Source organism: Condylostylus longicornis, unplaced genomic scaffold, assembly GCF_029603195.1.
Source record: "Condylostylus longicornis isolate FDR11 unplaced genomic scaffold, ASM2960319v2 ptg000048l, whole genome shotgun sequence".
In the NCBI taxonomy this organism is placed as follows: Eukaryota; Metazoa; Arthropoda; class Insecta; order Diptera; family Dolichopodidae; genus Condylostylus; species Condylostylus longicornis.
In genome coordinates, this window is record NW_026578017.1 from 13,999,721 (window position 1) to 14,020,277 (window position 20,557).

Here is a 20,557-nt window from a genome sequence, read left to right on the forward strand (position 1 = left end):
CTTTTTTAATCACATTTTAACTTAGACATAAATTATAAATTTTAAATCATTGTAAAAGATGGTGCTAATTTATAACATTCATTATTTAAATAAACTATACATATTTAATTACTAATGGTTAAACTGAAAAGATTTTAATTCTGACAGTGTTTAAATCATCGAATCCCCCAAAAGTATGCAATTTTCAAATATTAATTAATTTTTCACAATATCAAATTTATTGCCCAAGTTTTTAAAAAATATTCTTTTCCAATACCTTTTATTAACTACTAACACGTTTTCGAACATTATTTTGCAAATATATTATACAAATATACACCAAAGTTATTCATAATATTTAATCTAGTAATATGTAGGTTATCATGTATAAAGTATATAATACAAGAAGTAAATGAATAGGCTAATGGACTTAGAGGTGCTTTACTTGTAACAAAAAAAAAATAAAATAATAAAAGAAATGTATAACATATTTATTAACACTTCAATTAATAAATAGCAAAAAAAAAATTAAAATTATATGAAATATATCTACAAAAACTATAAACATGCAAACACACATAATGTAAATACATATAAGACTTTTAATAAAAGGCAATATATGATGTCAACAAACTTTCAAGTACATAATACAATGATATGTGAATCAAATATCATCTTTGATGCGTAAGTGATGGGTTCCTCCTTTTTTTTCCTCTTTTTGTTTGTTTTTTTTTTATTGTTCTACTTGTTCAGAAAAATGTAACATATACACGATAAGAAAGTTTGATATGTTCGTATATATTTATTTTATTCCAATATAATAAGTATTTACATATGAGTATATGTAAAATGTGTTATACGTTATACAAACATACATTTCCATATAAACACAGATATTTAAACATGTTGGGAATTCTGAAACAAATTATAAATGCTCCAGTAATTTAAATAAATATATGAATAAATTGAAAAAAAAAGGGAAGGAATAAATTTAGTTTTAAAAATAAGATGAGGAAAAAGATGTCTTTCAAAAAAAAATGGAATTTATATGACGGCTTATATTATGATTTTTGATTTGAAATGATATTTGAATAAGAGAAAAAATTCCATGTTAAGGATGTTATAAAACAATCAAGAATGATATTTATATTTCATTATTTTAAATAATTAAAATTTAATATCATATTATTGAGAATTTTCAAATTAAATATTTATATGGCTTTATACGAGTTCACAATGAGTGGCTACTTATGCATGTTTGACATAAATATTGTTTTCCCTCATGTTTTGAAAAGTAGGTTGAAATTGAACAAAATAATTAAACGGAGTATGTACCCATCTAAAATGGTATAAGACAAGGGGACAGGTTAAGTCTAATTTTATTTAACGTATAATATTAAATAAGATCATAGAGAGAGTCAAAGAGACAAATGCCTAATACGAATGGCACACACAAAATAAAAATAATCTGTTACGCAGATGACGTGAATATTATGGGGGAAAATGAAGACAATGCCCAGAGATTCCAATTTGCCTTCCTCAACGCAGCTCAGCCTTATGATATGCAGATTGCTACGGAAAAACAGAATATCTGACAGCGTCTAAAACACCATTAAGGTGCAACTGGTAGTCCATGACAAACCGATTTAGAAAGTAATGTGCTTCAAGTATCTTGGTGTCAATATGAGGTCATACAGAGATTTAAGGTCTGAAATCAGACCTTAAATCTCTGACAGACAAACAAAGTCAGACATAGTTAGTTTCTAAGTGCTTACTTGACACCATTTGGAAAAATTAATATAGATGTGTGACTTTAATGAAGATCTTACGTTTTTTTAAATATAAAGTAAACTATATAAATATAAAGTAGACTAAAATAGGAACCTAAATCAGACTAGAAACCAAATACCGATTTCATCATTTATAACGGTAAAGTAAGCTTCGGTAAGCTTAAGGCGAATCTCAAAAATTGTGTATTCTATTTTCCTAATATGCTTTCGATTCATTTTAGAATTTTTAAAATTCTTTAGATTTATTAAATATTTTTTGTAATAAACATTTTATATCTATCAGTAATTTAATAGCGTGTAATTTCCTAATAACTCATCACCTTTAGCAGTAAAAGCTATTTTAGACAGCTTTTCCATTTATTTTCCTCAAATTGATTTGATCTTTAATGAAAAATAGCTTTCAAAAGAAAACCAACTTAAGTTGGCAAACAATTTCATAAATGGGCAATATTTTCTTTGATCAATTTCGAGAAAAAATTTGTATGGTTATACTTACTTTCGAGTTACAGCCTGTTGGAAAACAGGTATCAGATATTTCCAGCATGTAAATACACGGATGTAACTTCTGAATCACGCAATATATAGTTAGGGAGTCAAATTCTCAAAATATCTTGTGAAATGTTTGGCAATTTTAATTTGAGATAAAATTTGTTTTATTTCTATTGGAAATAATGGAAATATTATTATATATACTTCTTTTCAAAGTTTTAGTATTGTATTGTATTGTAGCTTTAATGTAGTTTCTGAGTTACGATAAAATAATTTTTAAAGGCATGTGGCTGCTGTAAAAACTCGTTAGCGGTATCACATTCAATTCAATATAATTCTAGCATTTATTAAAATCATTTATCATTAAAACCAATTTTTAAGATTTATTAAACTTAGACCAATCAGTTTTTTAGTTATTGCAGGAACAAAAGATAAGATGAGCGAAGAAATAAACCTAAATCGACTTAGAATTAAATGGTGTCAGCCGGAACACAATATTAGTTATCTTAAACCATTTATCTCTCAACGTTACATCTCGTATATTGAATCAAAAACTCGCTCGTATGCTGAAGAGTTTATAAGATCAAATCCAATTTTTTTTTCCATTTTTTCACGGAATCTCTAATTAAGTTAAAGATGAAAAAAAAATTAAAGGATCACGCTTATTCTTTTATAGTCAATAAAAAAATCATTTAATTACACAATGTAATTACATAAGAATATCATTAATATTTTATTATCTATTTATTAAATATTTATTACATTATATGTATATATATATATATATATATTTAATTTAATATAGTAGATGAAAAGAAAACTTCTTACCTGGTTCAACAGTAGTTACTGTATCTGATGTTGTTGTATCACATAAATGTGTTTCTAGGAATGCAATAACATAAAAAATACTTAAAACTAAATTAACTTGTGTACCCATTTCACTTGAATCCTTCTATTAAATATATGTATATATTTAAGTATTAGGTATATATATATATATATATATATATATATATATATATATATATATATATATGTGTGTATATTGGTGTATATTATTCTTAATTTTTTTTTTCTATATGCTTCACTCTATTTTTATAACCTTCTTAATAACGCTCTTTTCTTTTATATTACTTCTATAATATAATATTATTCCTTATTCTTTACACTTCTTTACACTTCTATCATATGTACACTTATTTTCTCCTTTTCTCTTCTTCTTTTTCTTTCTTCAATTATAATATTTTCTATTATTTTCAATTTTTCACTCAATATATATGTACAATATCTATATTGCATATATAATATTTTTGTTATACAAAAAAATAATAATTTTTTCTAATATACACACTTAATCACACGTTTTAGTGCGTTCTATATATGATTTGTTTGTATTATATTAAATTAAATACATATATACCTATTATATATAATATATATAACGGTGTTATATACATTTATACAAATATAATATCATAATTAGTTCATTTGTTTTCTCATCTGTAAAACTTTCATTTTTAGATTATTTTATTCACCAAAGAGCATGAATATAAGTGGCTGTATTTAATATTATATACAAGTAGGTACTCTTTTATAAGGTGCTCCTGGAAATCGACAATCATTTATTCATATACGAGTATATAGGAACTTTAGATTATAATATAGTGAAATAATTTAATTAATACGAGTATTACCAATTTTTTTATAACTAATTTAACAAACAAGAGCTACAGTTTTCTCAAAAAATCGCTTTTTACCACGATTTTTTGTAAAACTATTTTCATATTTTAAAAAAAATTCAAAAGTTAAATTAGATCACCAAAAAAATTAAAAATATTTTCACTCTATCTTATTAATTTCTTATGAAGAAAATCATCATATATTAGGAGCACCTTATATTGTTGTAAAACTACAAATTTATGACGTTGCTAAGAAAAGAAGTTATGAGAAAAAAAACTGTCCTTTTCGTTTATTTGTTTATTTTTTTCTTTCTTTTCCTTTTCGAGATTCCCTTTTCTGTCTTTTTTTGATATTTTTGAGATTTTTTCAGGATATATATCATAATACATAATATTATCTCTTCATTCTTATATTTTGAAACTTTTCATAATATGCAAGTATAAAAATATATACTGTAGTTCAGTTAGAGATTAACTTTTGCTTTTCATATGATTTTTCTAAACTAAACTAATACAAGTACAACGCCATATAACTAAAATCATATAGAGCAAGAACAATGATATAGCAACTAAAGTAGCATCAGTTTGAAGAATAGTAACAAGCATATAGTAATAAAACAAAAAAAAATTTATGGCGATTATATATATAGGAATGGAAGGATGAAAATTATGAAATATAGAGAGAAAAGAAAACTATCTAGCTATATAGTTAAATAAAAATGTAAGGAAATGAAACGAAGCATAATAAAAATTAAAGGAAAAAATAAAGAGAAAAATGTAAAAATTATAAAATAGAATATGGGTGGAAAAAGGACAAAAAAATTGGAGTAAAAGATAAAGAAACAATAAGTCAAGTATGCCATATAGAGAGCGTTCACAATATTAAAACAAGAGACCCAGTTTGATAACAAAATATAGAAAGTTAAAAATAAAAAAAAAAAAACATGAACAAAATATTAAAAAAAATTTTTATATTGTATACAAATACGTGAGTATGTTCGACATTCAAAAATATTGTAAAGCAAATTTCGCAGAGTTTTTCAACATTTTGAAAAATGAAACAATTTTTTTTTTTTGGCATATATTAATTAATAATGTTTCAATATGAAATAATTAGAAATTTTTGTATCTCAAAAAATTTTAATTGTTTATAATATAATTTATTTTTTGAATAAAGATTTTAATTTGCGGCGTCAAGTGGTAGCTAATCTTCATTAGGTATAACATAACTGAATAATAACTGAAAAATCATAGATCCAAGATAGATCTTAAATTTTATTAAATCTATTTCAAATTAATTAATATAAAAAATAAAGATTTTATTACTTTAAAATTTTCATTAATAACAAACTTAATACCGATATCTTGTTCATATCAAGAGATTCAAACGATTTTTAAACAATTATGCAACTGTACAACAAAAAAAAATATTCTTATATATAAAGAATAGAGAATTTTACTTTGACTTGAACTCTATATAAAAATAAATTATTTTGCTAAATATAGATTTTTTTAATCTGAGATTTTCAAACGAAATTTATCTTGTACCGATTTCTTAAAATATGGCTTTGTACACCGTATAATGTTGTAACGAAATATTCATATTCTGCACGCATTTTTACTAACATTAATACATTTTCTAAAACGAAATTTTATAATCCTTTAAAGGTATCTTATTAATTCTTTATAAATCACCCTGTATTTATAGATATTTTTTATATATTATGAAAATCTTTCATAATATTTTTGTTTTTATTGCTTTTTCTATCCCAACGATTTTTCTTTTTTAGTTTTTTTTTTTTTCTTTTTTCAAATGTATTGTGAAGTGATCGCAATCCTTACTTTTATTATTTCTTTCTCCTATTGCTTTTATTTTTTCTGTTTTAAGAAAGGATATTTTCCTTCTTTAAAATTCTTTTTCCCTTTAATTTTTCTTATTTTTAACTTCAATTTCATTACAAATTCAAGTCATATCGTTTCGGTATTATGTGAATGTAAAATCAATAAATAAAATATCCTTTATTTTTACATTACATCTATTGTTATTTTTAATATATAGGATAATACTCACATAGATAGATAAATACATATATGTATATGTATATTTCTATTCTTTGAAATTTTCATACTTTTTAACTTTCTAAATTTAGCATATAAATTTGATACTTAAATATTATTCTATACGGGCCATGTTCTATATATATACATATATTTATGGCTGTAGTGCTGATAAAATATACCTACATTATTGTATATATGTATGTACGTAAATATGTTTATGATATTATAATTTATGAGTGGAGCAACATGTAATTTATTAATCATTCCTTGTATATCCCCATAATATATTTATAATGTGAACGTTTTCCAGTATAAAGGATATATGTACGTGAATTTGTATATGTATATATCATTTAAAATAAATGTTAAATCGAATACAAAATACACATATAGTTATGTATATATACAAAAATTATTAAAAAAATAAAAATTTAAATTTTTTTTTTTGTATTTTTCATGTATATAGCAATAATATTCATTCAAAAAAATTTGTAATGTCTTACATATTATGTGGTACCATAATATTACACCTACACATATAAACCATATATAATTAGATATATATATATATATATAGGGTAAAACGAGAATAAAGAGGATATGGATAATAATTGGTGCTGTTTCTTCAAAATGTAAAATAAAATGTAGAAATATTCGAATGCAAAAGGATAAGAAAAAAATTATAAAAAAAATTTTCATTTTTATTTTTGGTCCTAGCTCTTATAATATAAAATTTGTACATCACAGTCAAGGTTCGTTTAAATGTTCCACTAGAAATTTCATTAAATTGTTTTAAGAAATTTATGATCAAAATGTATAGTTAAACTCATTTAATATTAAAAATTATTATCAAGTATATAGAATTGAATTTTACCAAGTAATTACTAAAAATATATTAGAAAATAAAAGTATTGTTCTAACTTTTTTAAATATTCAAGAAATTTCTTAACTCTTCAACTTTAAATGTACATATAAATTGCAAGAAATTACAAAGGAGTAATTTAAGAACAGCATGAACTTAGCATTTACGCCTGCTTATTTCTAAACGACTTCACTGTAATAAATGAGATTCCACTGGAATTAAATTTGAGTAGTTATACGAGTGTAAACTACACAAGCCAAAAAAAAACTACAAAAATTTGTGTTGAGTAAACTAAAACATAACAAAATTGAAAATTTCCCTGTAAATCGAACGCAATTTAAAGTAATGATATTAAGGAACACAAAAATTACATAATTACAAAAATGAATTCAGCGTAGAATTATAAAATTTAAATATTCGTGAAATTTAGTCCATTATTGCGGGACATAAATTAATCTAAATCAGTTGAAATTAATAACAAATAAATATGACAATAATTTCTTAGAACTAAAACTATTTACAAATGAAATACGAGTCCCTATTGTAAATTTTTGCATATAATCATAAAAAATTGCTCTCAAAATATATCAGCTTAAATCTCAAAAATTTTGTGAATATATGCAATCATTTCTTAGAATATAATATCTAGATGTAGATAACGGTACATATATGTACTCTTTTATTATTATTTACTTGTTTTTATTTATTTTCTCTTAATATTTATCCAAGATATTTTTATATATTAAATGTAAATATAATATATGCACGCTTATTTATTTTCTTTATTTTTACTTTTATATATGTACACTTGTATATCTACATGTTCACATATTATAAATATATATATATTATGTAATAATAAACAGAAGATGTGTGAAAATTATGATGTTATGTAAGTCATGACTTTCATCTTTCTTTACGTTTCTTTTTTTTTTTTTGCTTTTACTGTGCTTATAATTCTGTGATATGTTATACTGCTGTGAAGATTAGCGAGATTATCTGTGAAACATGATTCGAGTAAAAATGCCATTTAAATATCACACTGTTGTATTATTATTATTGTTATTATTATTATTTTTTTTTCCTGTTCTTATTTTTTGTTTCGTCCTTTCTTTGCACTTTATTTCTTTAAATATACATGTTATATGTATAATAAGGCTCAGTCATTATATAAAGTTTGATATATCAAAATATGTATGTATGTATGTATGTAGCTATATATAAAAATAAATTTCTAGATAAATTTTTGATAAATATAATTTTTTCCTTATTTTCATTTTTGTTTTATTTTTTTTTTTTTTTTGATAATAAAAAAATGAAAGATATATACATACATATGTATATATACATATGCAAGTATATTTAAACATGTGTGTACAATTGAATGAAGTGAGATAAAATTAAATAAAAAGTTTTACGGTGTTATCGTAGGTTCTGAATGACAAAAAAAAAGGAAACAGAAAAGTACACATGTTAAAATATAAAAGACAAATTCGACCATACGGTTTGCAAAATATCACATTTCTCTTTAACAATGTCAAATTCTAAAATTTTTATTTGTATATAGAATATGACGCTAAAGGTTTAAGAATTGGAAATAATCTATTGTAATTCTATGAGGTTTATAGACCGAAAACTTATATTTTGAAATCATAGTACAAAAAGAACTTCGTCCTAAAGGAAAACGAAATATTTATCGATATCTATTTAATATAGCCTATTAAAATTTAAGATTTGATTCGATTTCTTTTTATAGGAAAAAAATTAATGTGAAGCCATTATGAAAATAACACTTAAATAAAAGAATTAATTTGGTAAAAATTGTTTTGCTTGTAGTTTTTTATTGGTAGAAGTTTTCTGGCCTTTTACAATTTACAAAATTTTTATGTGATTTGCAAGTACAATAGCTTTACAAAATATAATTTGCATATTTGCATTTTCACAACTAAACTTATAATTTGTAAAAACAGAAAATTATCAAGAGTTTTATTTTGGAAAAAATATATTTTCACTTAGATCCATAAATGGGTCCATACATAGACTTACAAAATTTCATTTTGCTATGTAAAGTGAAGTAAGAGTTCTCAAAAAAACAATTACAGACGGACAGATAGGGCGAAACTTATAAGCAAACATTTTTTCTTTAGAAGAAAATTGTCACATTTTTAGAATGAAAAGAATAAGAAAAATCTCTTAGTATCGCATGATGAACAAATTGAGGAGGTTAAGCAAAATGAAAAAGAAAAGAAAAAAATTTTTAAAATCTGCAAAGATCATTAATGAAAATCATTTTAAAGAGAAAAACGTTTATTTCCACTTATTTTTTTTTTTTGTTTTTTTTTTTTTTATGAAATAAATCCTTGAAATTAAGGATTTAAGTATAATTTGATTTAAAAAGGTATTCAAGTAAAAGGAAAACAATTTTATTTTACAAATCGAAATTGTTTATTGACAAAAATGTAAACAATTTTTTTATTTAAATTTTGCAATTGAATTTAATAAAAAATTCATTAGGTTACCCGAAGAAACAATTTAATGAAATAAAATTAAATTCCTTTTTTTTTGTTAATTGGAAAACTCAAATTGAATGTAATTTAAAATTAATTTTGATGTAGTCACAGTAGCTAATCGAAAAATAATGAAAATAATTTTGCATCTGATAAGAAGTTTTTTGTACACGTGAACCCACCTAGTAATTATTCCTAGTAATTATTGTAAAAATTTTAAATGCCTAAAAGGAAACTTTATTGAATAAATTGATTTTTATTTTGCAAATACTCTTGATTTGGCACACAATGTCTCAGGTGTTTCTGTTTAGTTTACTGATAAAACAATTAATTTACTGATAAAATTTATAAAAATATTGCATATTTTTATGTGATTTAAAATTCAATAATTCAACTAACATCTAAGCTAATAAATTAAGGTGCACCACAAAAATCTGAATTAGATTTTGAAAGTCACAATAAATATTGTGGAATTAATGTATTTCTATGGTGTAACTTGATATATGGAGTGTGAGATTTTTGACGAAAAGATCCAACAGTAATAAAACGGGCTGAAATTCGAGATCGCCTTAAACTAAAGATTTAAAGTACTGTATTATAATTTAATGAACTTTTAAATATTTTCTTATACTTAAGAAAAACTCCAATTCCAATTTAATTTTCACTATTTGGTTTTGAATGATAGTCAAAATAATTTAGTTTAACAATTCCATTCTTATAATATTTTCCATTGAATATTTCGTACATAAAAAATAATTAATAAAAAAAAATCTGACAAGAGTATTTTCTAAGGTCAGTGTTGGAAATCATATTTTGTAGCTAAAGAACCAAAACATATCAAATTCATATTTTTAATTTTTCTATTAGGCGATAAAAATGTTTTCCAAAATGAATAACAGTGAGCAAAAATTATTACATAATTAGCTATTCAATCGACATTTTTTAAATCTATTTCATATTTACTTCAAATTCATAAATATGTTGAACGTTTTTTCAAACCGAGAAATAAATATCAGTTCATCGTAAATTTTGTTCCGGAAAACACTAATGAAATAATTGCATACTTTTAGGGAAATCATTTTTAAAATTTTAATATGCAGCTACGTATGCTTAAATAGCTACTTTTACCTAATTATTCAATTAAAACATGATCGTTCAAATATTTTTAAACGCTTATGTAATTTAAAATTAACTGTTAGTTGCTGATTGAAAAGGAAAACATCTATTCTCAAATTGTTCTAAAAACAACAAAATTATTTTATTTAAAAAATTATTTTTCCTTTAAATTTCTTATGTATATGAAATTCACAATTGTATACGATTAATTTATTATAAAATTTTCAAAAGAAAAAAAAAATATTTTCTGTTTAAAGAAAAAAAAAAAATTCTCTATAATATTTTTTTTTATCAAAGAAAATTATATGGAAAAATTAAAATGAATATTGCTCAAATAATAACGAAAAAATAATTTTTTTTTTTAATTAATTTCCATTTAAAAGCTTCTTATGTCATAGTGTTTCCTTTTTGTTTCCTGTTAATAATTTTTCCTCTTTTCCATATTAAAATTTAATATAATTTTAAAAGATTTTTAGCGTATTTCAAAAATTTAAAATAAAATGGATGTGAATAAAATAACCTTGACATACTGTTATTAAGAACCTCAATTTTTTGTTAAGGTACTTTTCACCTTTAATCTATTAAGATGTATATTTCATATAAATATGAATGTATGTACATGAAATGTTGTAGTAGTAGATAACAGGTGTATATTGTTTTCATGTATTCTATATCTTAATATTTTTGTATACGAGTACCTTTTGTGAAATTTATTCATATATTTTTATTTATTTTAATATTGAGAAATGAAATCATAGGTTTTTCTATCATAATTTATGAATATCTTATATTTTGATTCAATTTTATTATTTCAGGTGATTTTCAATTGAAATTCTAATAAATTTGTATAAAATTCAATTGAAAATAATTTTATATACATATAAATGTATAAATTAAATTTTCTTAGAATTTTCACATGTTCATAATCTTTTCATTTTATTTGCAAAAAAATTTTCTTTCAGTGCGTTTACATTCAAGAATTTTTCTGATTTAGGAAATAAGGTAATATTTGTAAGTAGTTCGATAAACGAGAATTTAACAATTTCAAAATAAAAATTCATTTCATGATTCTTTATTTTAATGAAATTTTTATAGGTCTTGCTAGCACATTATTTCTTAAAATAAAGGATAACAAAATAACAAAACAATTTTCTGTATTTTTATTTTTCTCTTTACCTAATTCTTTGTTTTATAAATTGATTCTTAAGTGTATTAAAAGCAAGAGCCATTTTAAATTTAAAAAGTTGCTTGATTTTTAATTGTCATCTTTAAATTTATGAATACTTAAGGAAAAAAATATTAAACCATACGTTCACCATAATTTCAATTTATGTCAACTAATATTACACGCTCATTTTGTCAAATCTACTTTAGTACCTTTTTAGTTTTCTTCAAAAATGAAATATTTTTACATTCTCTTACATTTAAGTTTCTCTTTAATTAATTTATTTATTTTACAATTTTTTTTAACATTTCTTTGTAACATTTCATAAACCAAGGACTCTCCGGTTCATATATGGAGCAAACTTAAAAAGTTTAGGAAATAATTTAAAAATTCAATGAAAGTAAGTATTTTATACAAAGAATAAACAAAACAAGCAAAAAAAAAAACAAAAAAGAAACGACGATGAAACGGTGCATGCTTATGATTTTTTTCCTGTATATACAATAATATATTTTCAAGGACTTCCAGCATACACAAGTTTAAGAGAAATAAAATAAAAAAAAAATAAAATCTTATGAATAAAATTTCTATACATACACGAATAAGTACCTAATTATCCACTTCCTTTTTATAAAAGCATAGACCAAAATATGTGTACATATATTTGTACATTTAGATTTTATGTGTGCTATTTAAAAATTTTCCTCCTTTGTTGCTCACATGTTTTCTTCTATATCTTTATTTTTAGAACAAAAAAAAAACAAAAACCATTTTCGTAAGCAATTAAATTTTATAATTATATAAAACAAAAAAAAATTGTAAAGGTACACAATTTTATAAACTTATAATCATAATAATTTTATATGTTGCCCTCAGCTTAGATTGAATAACTAATTCACTAGTTACTGTGCAAGTAGATTTAATTAAAAATATTATAATATTAAGTTAATATAAAATTCAATTTCAAACGCATGTAATATTAAATATTCTAATATTGAGTTCGTTTACACCAGAAAACTCAGGAAAATTTTTGTTATAGCAAATGTAACACCTTCATATTATGAAAAAATTTAAGAAATTTTGTAAAGAATATTGGAAACAATATGTGCAATGAACTTATCTGAAACTTATTCTTTAATTTCTACACTAAGCCCGTTTACAACAGCTTAGAATATAATATAGAAAACTGATGAAGAGTGATGACTAAATCATATGATTAAAAATCTTAATATTCTTATTAAGAAATGCATCTGTCATCTACTCTTATGGTTATTAAATAACACAAATTTCATTCAATAGAAATTTGCACAGGCTTTCTAAAGTCTTTGATGTACTGGAACCCGAAGTCATTTATTAATTTTTGTTTGAAAATTCAAATCCAAAATTCAATCTCTTTAACAAATAATTTTTTTAAGTCTTTACCGTAAAAAAATATCGTGAACAAAACCATACTTTAACTAAAATGTTCTTTTTTAAATATTTTTTGATTTATTTTTTAATGTAGTTTTAATAAAATTTTCTTTTGAATGTCAAAAGTTAAAAACAATGAAATTGCAAAATGATCTTGAAATAAATTTAATAACATAAGAGAGAATAAAAAAAGAAAAAACAGAAAACTAAATCTTTATGAAGAATTCTTTAAAATCAAGCAAAGAATTAATTTTTCAATTTTCTTTTGCCAAATAACACAAAATATTTAACTAATTATTATACAAGGAAGGTATAAAAGATTTCAAAGAAGGAAAAAGCATCAAACGTTTCTACTTCTTGTTAAATAATGATGAATTCTAATTACCTAAAATTTATGCATTCATTCTGCCGCTTCAAATTAATTAAATTGAGTTTGTAAATTTTTCTCTTTTCTTCTTATTGCAATTTTAACCGATTTTCACCGAATAACTCGGTATTCGAGGTTATTACTTATCGGAATTATAATTTTTCGTGATGTTAAGGATCATTATATTGGAAAATTCATTATACGTAACATAAAAGCTTGTTCTTCCAAAATGAATCGCATTTTAATTATAGCTAAAATTTGATTAATAAAATTAAATTCTATTTTATTTTAGGTTCAGAATACTTTAATATTCTTTAAACTTATTATGAAAGCAATTTTAATTGAACAAATTCTCAAACAAAAATAAACCTATACAAAAATTGTCAAATTGAATTTCTTATACACTGTATAGAGAATGATGCGCATTCATTATATAAATTATGAAATATAAAATTTTCTTTTCATAAAAATTATATTGAAAAAGTTTCACATAACTTTATAATTTTTAACTGAATTAAAATAAATTATTTAAGAAAAAAAATAAACACTATTTACTTATTTAATTGCACATTCATTCAAATTCAAATAGAAAAATCTAAATTAATATCAAGCGAAAATTTCTAAAATATTATGATTTTTCCTTATTTTTTTCATATAATTTTTGCAATATTATATGAAAAAGTTTTTCAGCACGTGATTAAAATATATTCAAAATTTATGAAAAGCAAATATTTTTTATGAAAATTAGAAAATTATTCAGTAAATTATACATTCGTATGAAATTTTCAAAAAATAAAAAAAAAATAAGAGAGGAAAGTCATTTTTCTTTCCTGATTATTTCTTTTGATGCATAATTGCAGCAGGAAGAACTCGGAGTACAAGAGGTTATACACTAAAATTATCTTGTTATAAATAAATAATAAAATTTATTATATCGTAGTTTTATGGAGTTTGTTATACACAATATCAGATTTATAATTTTAACTTCAGAAACCGATTAACACGGGAAACATTTATATATTTTTACTACAATTGAGAGTGCAAGGACTTTTTTTGGCTTCTCGGGCAATGTTCATCTCACCGAGAGGCTCTTTTAATAGGATGGAAAGAGTATCATCTACATACGCACCATTTGGAAATGAAAAATTGGTGATAAATAAATTTCTAGAAATTAATTTGTCAACTGGACTCCAAAATTGCATTCAAATTTGCACCTCTTATTTCTCTATTATGTACTTCCCATTTCTTTGTGTATACGTGAAATCTCTGATTTATGCCTATAAACTTCTATTATTCACGACATTAGTGACTTATGATAAGCGGTTCCCGAAAAACAGTCCAGAAATTGAATACCTAACACGCCAGAATGCGGTTCTCAAGGAACAGACACAAGTCTTAAAAAACCTTTTTAAAAAATATTAACAGCACATTATATGTGGCTCTCTAAATTTTAATGCTTTTTTATTATTTTTTAACGAAATTTTAAGTTGTAACAAACATAGAAAGACACACACTTTAGTTTAAATAATGTCAATAACAAAAAGAGAGAAAATATGTGCACATTTTTTTTTAACAAATTTTAGTTTCTTAAATTTTCTTTAATTTATCTTTTTAATTTATCTTTTTAATTATCTCTCATACTTTATTATTATAACTTATGTATTTGAAAAATTTTGTATTTTTTTCTTCTTTTTCTCAAATATGAACTTTTCTCAATATTATTCAAATTTATGCCAAATTTATATAAGTAAAATTACGCCTTACGGGTATGCAATTTTTTTTAAATATACAAAAACAAAATTTTGATTAATGTTTTTTTATAAATTTTGAACAAATTAATTTAATAATATTTCCAAATATTTTCTTTGAGTTCTTTTATGCATTTAATATTTTTCTAAAATATCTGCAATTATATAATCCATGTATGTATAGAAAAACTTTAAAAATCATATTTTAAATTCATTTATTTTAATTTCCTTCTTTCAAAAAAAAAAAAGAACAACAAATTTTAACTAAAATTGCATATTATCGAATTTTATTTTTTTTTTATTATAAAATAGAATTATAAATGAATTCTTAATATTTTCATAAAATTTGCAATTTTAATATGTTTGTCTTAAATTCGTTTTTCCTTTTACAAGTCACAATTATCAAATATAGAAAAAATCTTAAAAATTTTTATGCATGAAATAAGAAATTTAAAAAATCAAAAAAAAAATTAATTTATCAATTTGATTTAATAAAAATAAATTCTTGCTTAAAATTATATTTTAAGAAGAAAATTAAAAAAAATATTTTTCTTTTGATATTTTCCAATAAATTGCTTGGCAATAAAGATTTTCTTTACACATATTATTTATGTATAGGAATTTCATTTAAAAAAAAAATAAGATTTTTTTTAATTTATAAATAATAATAGCATAATATTATATTTTAATAATTTTTGGAATTTTAAAACTAACATTTCTTTTTTGAATTTATAATAAAGCAGACATTTACCAACAACAACCAAAATGCATATATCGACATACAATTTTATGTATTTACACAATATTTGTAATAACAATGTTAATTATAGGAAAAATATTAAATAATAGGCAGTGAAAATGTTCAATACTTTAAATTTATTTCACATATGAACAATAAACACCTAAATAAAATATGGAAAAAAGAGACAAATGGAAAAAAAATTGTAAAATATTTTTTCACATATATGTACAAAATATGACAGATTATTCCTATATATGTACATATAAAAAATTAGTACCTATCAAAATTAAAGAAAAGAGAATTTTTTAACAGAAGCAAGCACTTTTGAGAAAAATATTTTGCCGGAAATGACACCCAGATTTAAAATACACATAATAAAACTAACACACGCTTACCAATATAAATTTTTAACTTTTTAATTCATGAAATACATACGAAAAATAAGTCCAATAAAAAAAAATTTGAAATTCCTCCGATTTATCGCGTACGATATAAGCAATTATAAATGCTAATGAAAGCCAGTTTAACGTAGTGATCAATTGCAATTGGTTCAATAGGCTATCTATGACGTTTATCGCAAGTGTTCGACTTAGAAATAATTAACTTATTATAATTTTAAATTTGCTAACCTTTCAAATTATTTACAATTTTATTGAGACGCAGTAAGTTCTTTAAAATATTTCATTTTCAGGGCTATAACGAAATATAATTAGTATTGCTCATCACAAGATCATGTTTTTTAACTTTCTTACTAAAAGTATATATAAGATTTTCAAATTGCCAAGACATCTGGACGAAATAGCGGAATAGCTAGAACAAAATTATAAAAAGCACATTTTTCTAAAATTTTCTGTAAATATCTTTAAAAGTTATTTGCAGTAACTAATTTAAAATGAATTATAAATCGACCTGGAACGTAGTAAAACAAAATGCTCAGACTTCCTAAGCCTAGAATGATTACTCTTAAAAAAATTGACTTTTAAATTTTAAATGAATTGCAATTCCAGTTTTTTCCCTGTTTTAAAATTTTCAAATTAATTTTGGTAAAAGTTCTAAATGTTTTTAACATATGAATAACATTTAGCATATAAGTATACAACAGGAAATAACAAGAGAAAAACTTATTCAAAAATTGACCATTTCATTACTAATTAATTTTAAAATTTTCCATATTAATTTGAAAAAGCAAACTTATTATATTAATTTAAATTAGAAGCATTAAAAAACAAAAACAAACATTACCATAATGTTTTATAATATAATTCTTAAATTGATCGCTAACCGCCCATTAGTTTTAATATTATTGAAAAAGAACAACAGGAAAAAATCATAACAATTTTCTATAAATTCATTTTAAGGATTTGTTATTATTTTTTTTTTGTTTTTCTTATATAATTTCACAAAATCATATAATAGAAATTTCCTTTATGTTCATTTCTCTTCCTTTATCTTTTTCCTCGTGTCTAAAGATAACATCATGAGTATAACATTTATTTATAATCATTATCATCAAGATAACAACATACTATATAATTTTATTATTTCTATATGCCTATGTGTATATTCCTATATATATGAATGTGTACGTCCACGTATGTATGTAAGAATTAATTTAATATACATAAACATCATATAAATTGCGTCGCACCGGAATCCAACCAGAATTTTTACTTTTTTTTTTCATTTAAGAAATGATGGTTGTTAAACAACAGCATTTTTATTTGAATTTCATTATTAATTTTATTAATACTTTTTATACTCTTCAACATTTTGAATAACAACGTAAACAATTTAAATGTTGTCTTAGTATAAAATATAAACAGCGTTGCCCAAATTTACTGCAGTAATTCAGGGTACCGGAAATCGTATAACGTTATCCAAATAAATTATTGAGTTCAAATATCAGAATCCAAATCAAAAAAAAATCAAAAAAAGCTTGTTATTGTCAAGACTTACAAATCAAACATTATTCATGAAATTTGATGAGAATTGAATGGCCTTCAATTTTCTTCGTCAAAGGAAATTCACAGGCTTTTGCATCCAAAGTTTATCGAATTGCAAAATCTATGAGCAATGTGAAAATCAATTAAAATATTCCTATGATCAGCTCCAACTGTAATTCACTTTTCATAATTCCAATCAAAAAGCATTTTTTTTATGTTGAAACTTCCCACAGTTACTCTTCATTCAGACAAATTATCAACATTATCACAATTTTTTTAGATTTCATACTTTATAATGTAATTATTTAGTTGTTACAATTATAAATTCGCCTAATACTTTTATTAGCCGTGTTACAGAATAACGTTATGTTTTGGACTGCATTGCAATGTACAAATGAAATAACAGACCAATTCAATTGCTGTAAATTATAATTTTATTATACACATTTCTTTCTGCTTAGAATTTTTGTTAAATTTTTTTCCCCCCTTCTTCACTCCTAGAAGGAGCATAGGGCTAGTGCATGATATCATGCCCAAGTTTCATAGCATGATAGAGTTAACTAGGTAGGTGACTAGCCTGCCGTTTGTTAAGAAATAGTTTCGGCAAATTTGTACCAATTTCTAATTATCACTTTATAACTTGAGTTCAAAAGTCTATACCAGAATACGTTCACAGATTTTAATCTAATCGTATATGCCAAATTTGAAAATTAAATTAAATATTCGGTGGATATAGAAAATCTGAGAATACATTTTAAAAGAGATTTGAATTAAATTTCTATAGTACCATAAAATTAGTTATGTTAAAATTTCTAACAGGGAAAGGCATGGCATGCTTTTAACTATTTCTTTATGATATTTTATGTTTTATTATTTTTTATATGTTTTTATATATGTATATGCGTATATACTTAATTGTATGCGTTAATTTTATCTATATATTTACATAATATATATATAAAATTATTTCAACAGTCCATTAAATTAGAAATTCAATCCTATTAACAATCAAGCTATTCCAGGAACCTCTATCAAATCTCCCCAACAACTCCTATCCTTTTCTAATACATTTTTATTATGTATTTAGTTTTACTTTTTTTTTCTTTTTTTTTTTTTTTGTTAAGAGTCCATTAAATATAAATGACCTATGACACGACATCTTTTATTTATTCCATCTCAAACAATAAAAACAAGTAGAAGAAAAAGAAATTCAAAAAATATATTTTTGTGTATAAAACAGGTTATAATAATGTTAAAGTAGAAATGAGACGAAAGAAAAAATACAAAGAAAGCAGCAACAAGAAACAGAAGAACAAAAATATCAAAACTAAAAATAAAAGTTTCACTCAACTAAAACGGAGGACGACCAAAAGAATTGAGTATAAAACCATTAAATATATGGTGTATAATAATAAAAACAATAAAAAAAGAAAAAAAAAAACAAAAGCGCCCTTTTAATTTTAACATCCTGAAGAATCACAGAGAGAATATCACATTTCATCATATCACAGTTTTGAATGGTTTTCCCTTTCCACTTTCCTTTTTTTTCATTCTTTTGTTTAGGCATTTTCATTTTTATTAATGTTATTTTAATATAATTTTCACTAAAAATAAGCCGGGGTATTCCGCACTTAACCAATATTTTAAATATTGAAATGTTTAAAAAAAAATTGTTTGGAAATTGAAATTTTATTCATAAGTAAAATCGAATCTTGTAACGACCTTTATAATTTCCAATTCATTTGTTTCCGCCTGGCTATGGGCTTAAGTATTGTACATTTTAGGCTTTAAATTTTGTTTGGAAAACAGTTTCCTTATATGGTGCGCAGCTTTTTTATTTACCCACATGCAAAAGTGTTACCCAAACTAATCCGAGAAATTTCATCATCATTGAATAGTAAGTCAGTGAACTTCTTTTGCCGTCAGTACTTCATTAATTCTTGTTTTAGATTTTTAATATAAAGAACGCTTTAAAACACAAATTTGTGCTGAATAGAATTAGAGCCATAGTATGGTGCTAGAATTAGAGCCTTACATGGTCCCAGATCTAGAAGTGTGACAATTGAAAATTATCAGAAAGGAGGTTACTCTATTATATGATTAAAGCTACGCATACTGCTGAAAATCGGTACATTTTTAGTACACTCATCAACCCCCAGTCGATCAGAATTGAAAAGTAAATATTATCAACAGAAAATTATTGTAAAAGTTCTTAGTTTTACAATAATTTTTTTTTTGTTACTCGTATTCTGATGGTGAAAAAACAAATCTTCACAAAATACAATATAGGTTGTTGAAATAAATCGCGATTATTTTTGGATAAACTGTAAATTACTTCAATTTTCTGAATGCGTGGTTCAAAACTGTACTATAGCCGTATTTTTCATCAAATGGGTTAGAATCTTCTTAATTCAATTTTATTCATTTACTCATTTATTGTTCATTTACTTTTTAAATGATTCTCAACATCATCAACTTATATTGACCACATTTATTCAAATATTTAATAAATTCAAAACTTCCAATAAATTCAAAACTTTTACTCAAATATTTTTTTTCAAATAACCCAATTTTATTGGTCTTTAATAAAAATTGTTAACTTTACATGGAATTCCTGTATAAAAATATTGTCAAATAATTTTAGTTCTGTTTAAAAACATATACACATTTTAATTATGTACATATGATTATGTTTAATA

At 22.9% G+C, this 20,557-nt stretch overlaps 1 protein-coding gene across 6 annotated transcripts in view; it reads right to left on the reverse strand.

The window, feature by feature from the left end:
* The window catches only part of LOC129611217 (locomotion-related protein Hikaru genki), a 91,899-nt gene that overhangs the window by 63,366 nt on the left and 7,976 nt on the right, over positions 1-20,557 (reverse strand). For all 6 annotated transcript variants that reach the window (XM_055524222.1, XM_055524220.1, XM_055524221.1 and 3 more), the window contains one exon: positions 3,087-3,758. In XM_055524222.1, coding sequence (XP_055380197.1) covers positions 3,087-3,195 — 109 coding nt within the window. In that variant the 5' untranslated portion in view covers positions 3,196-3,758. The remainder of the gene's footprint in view (positions 1-3,086; positions 3,759-20,557) is intronic.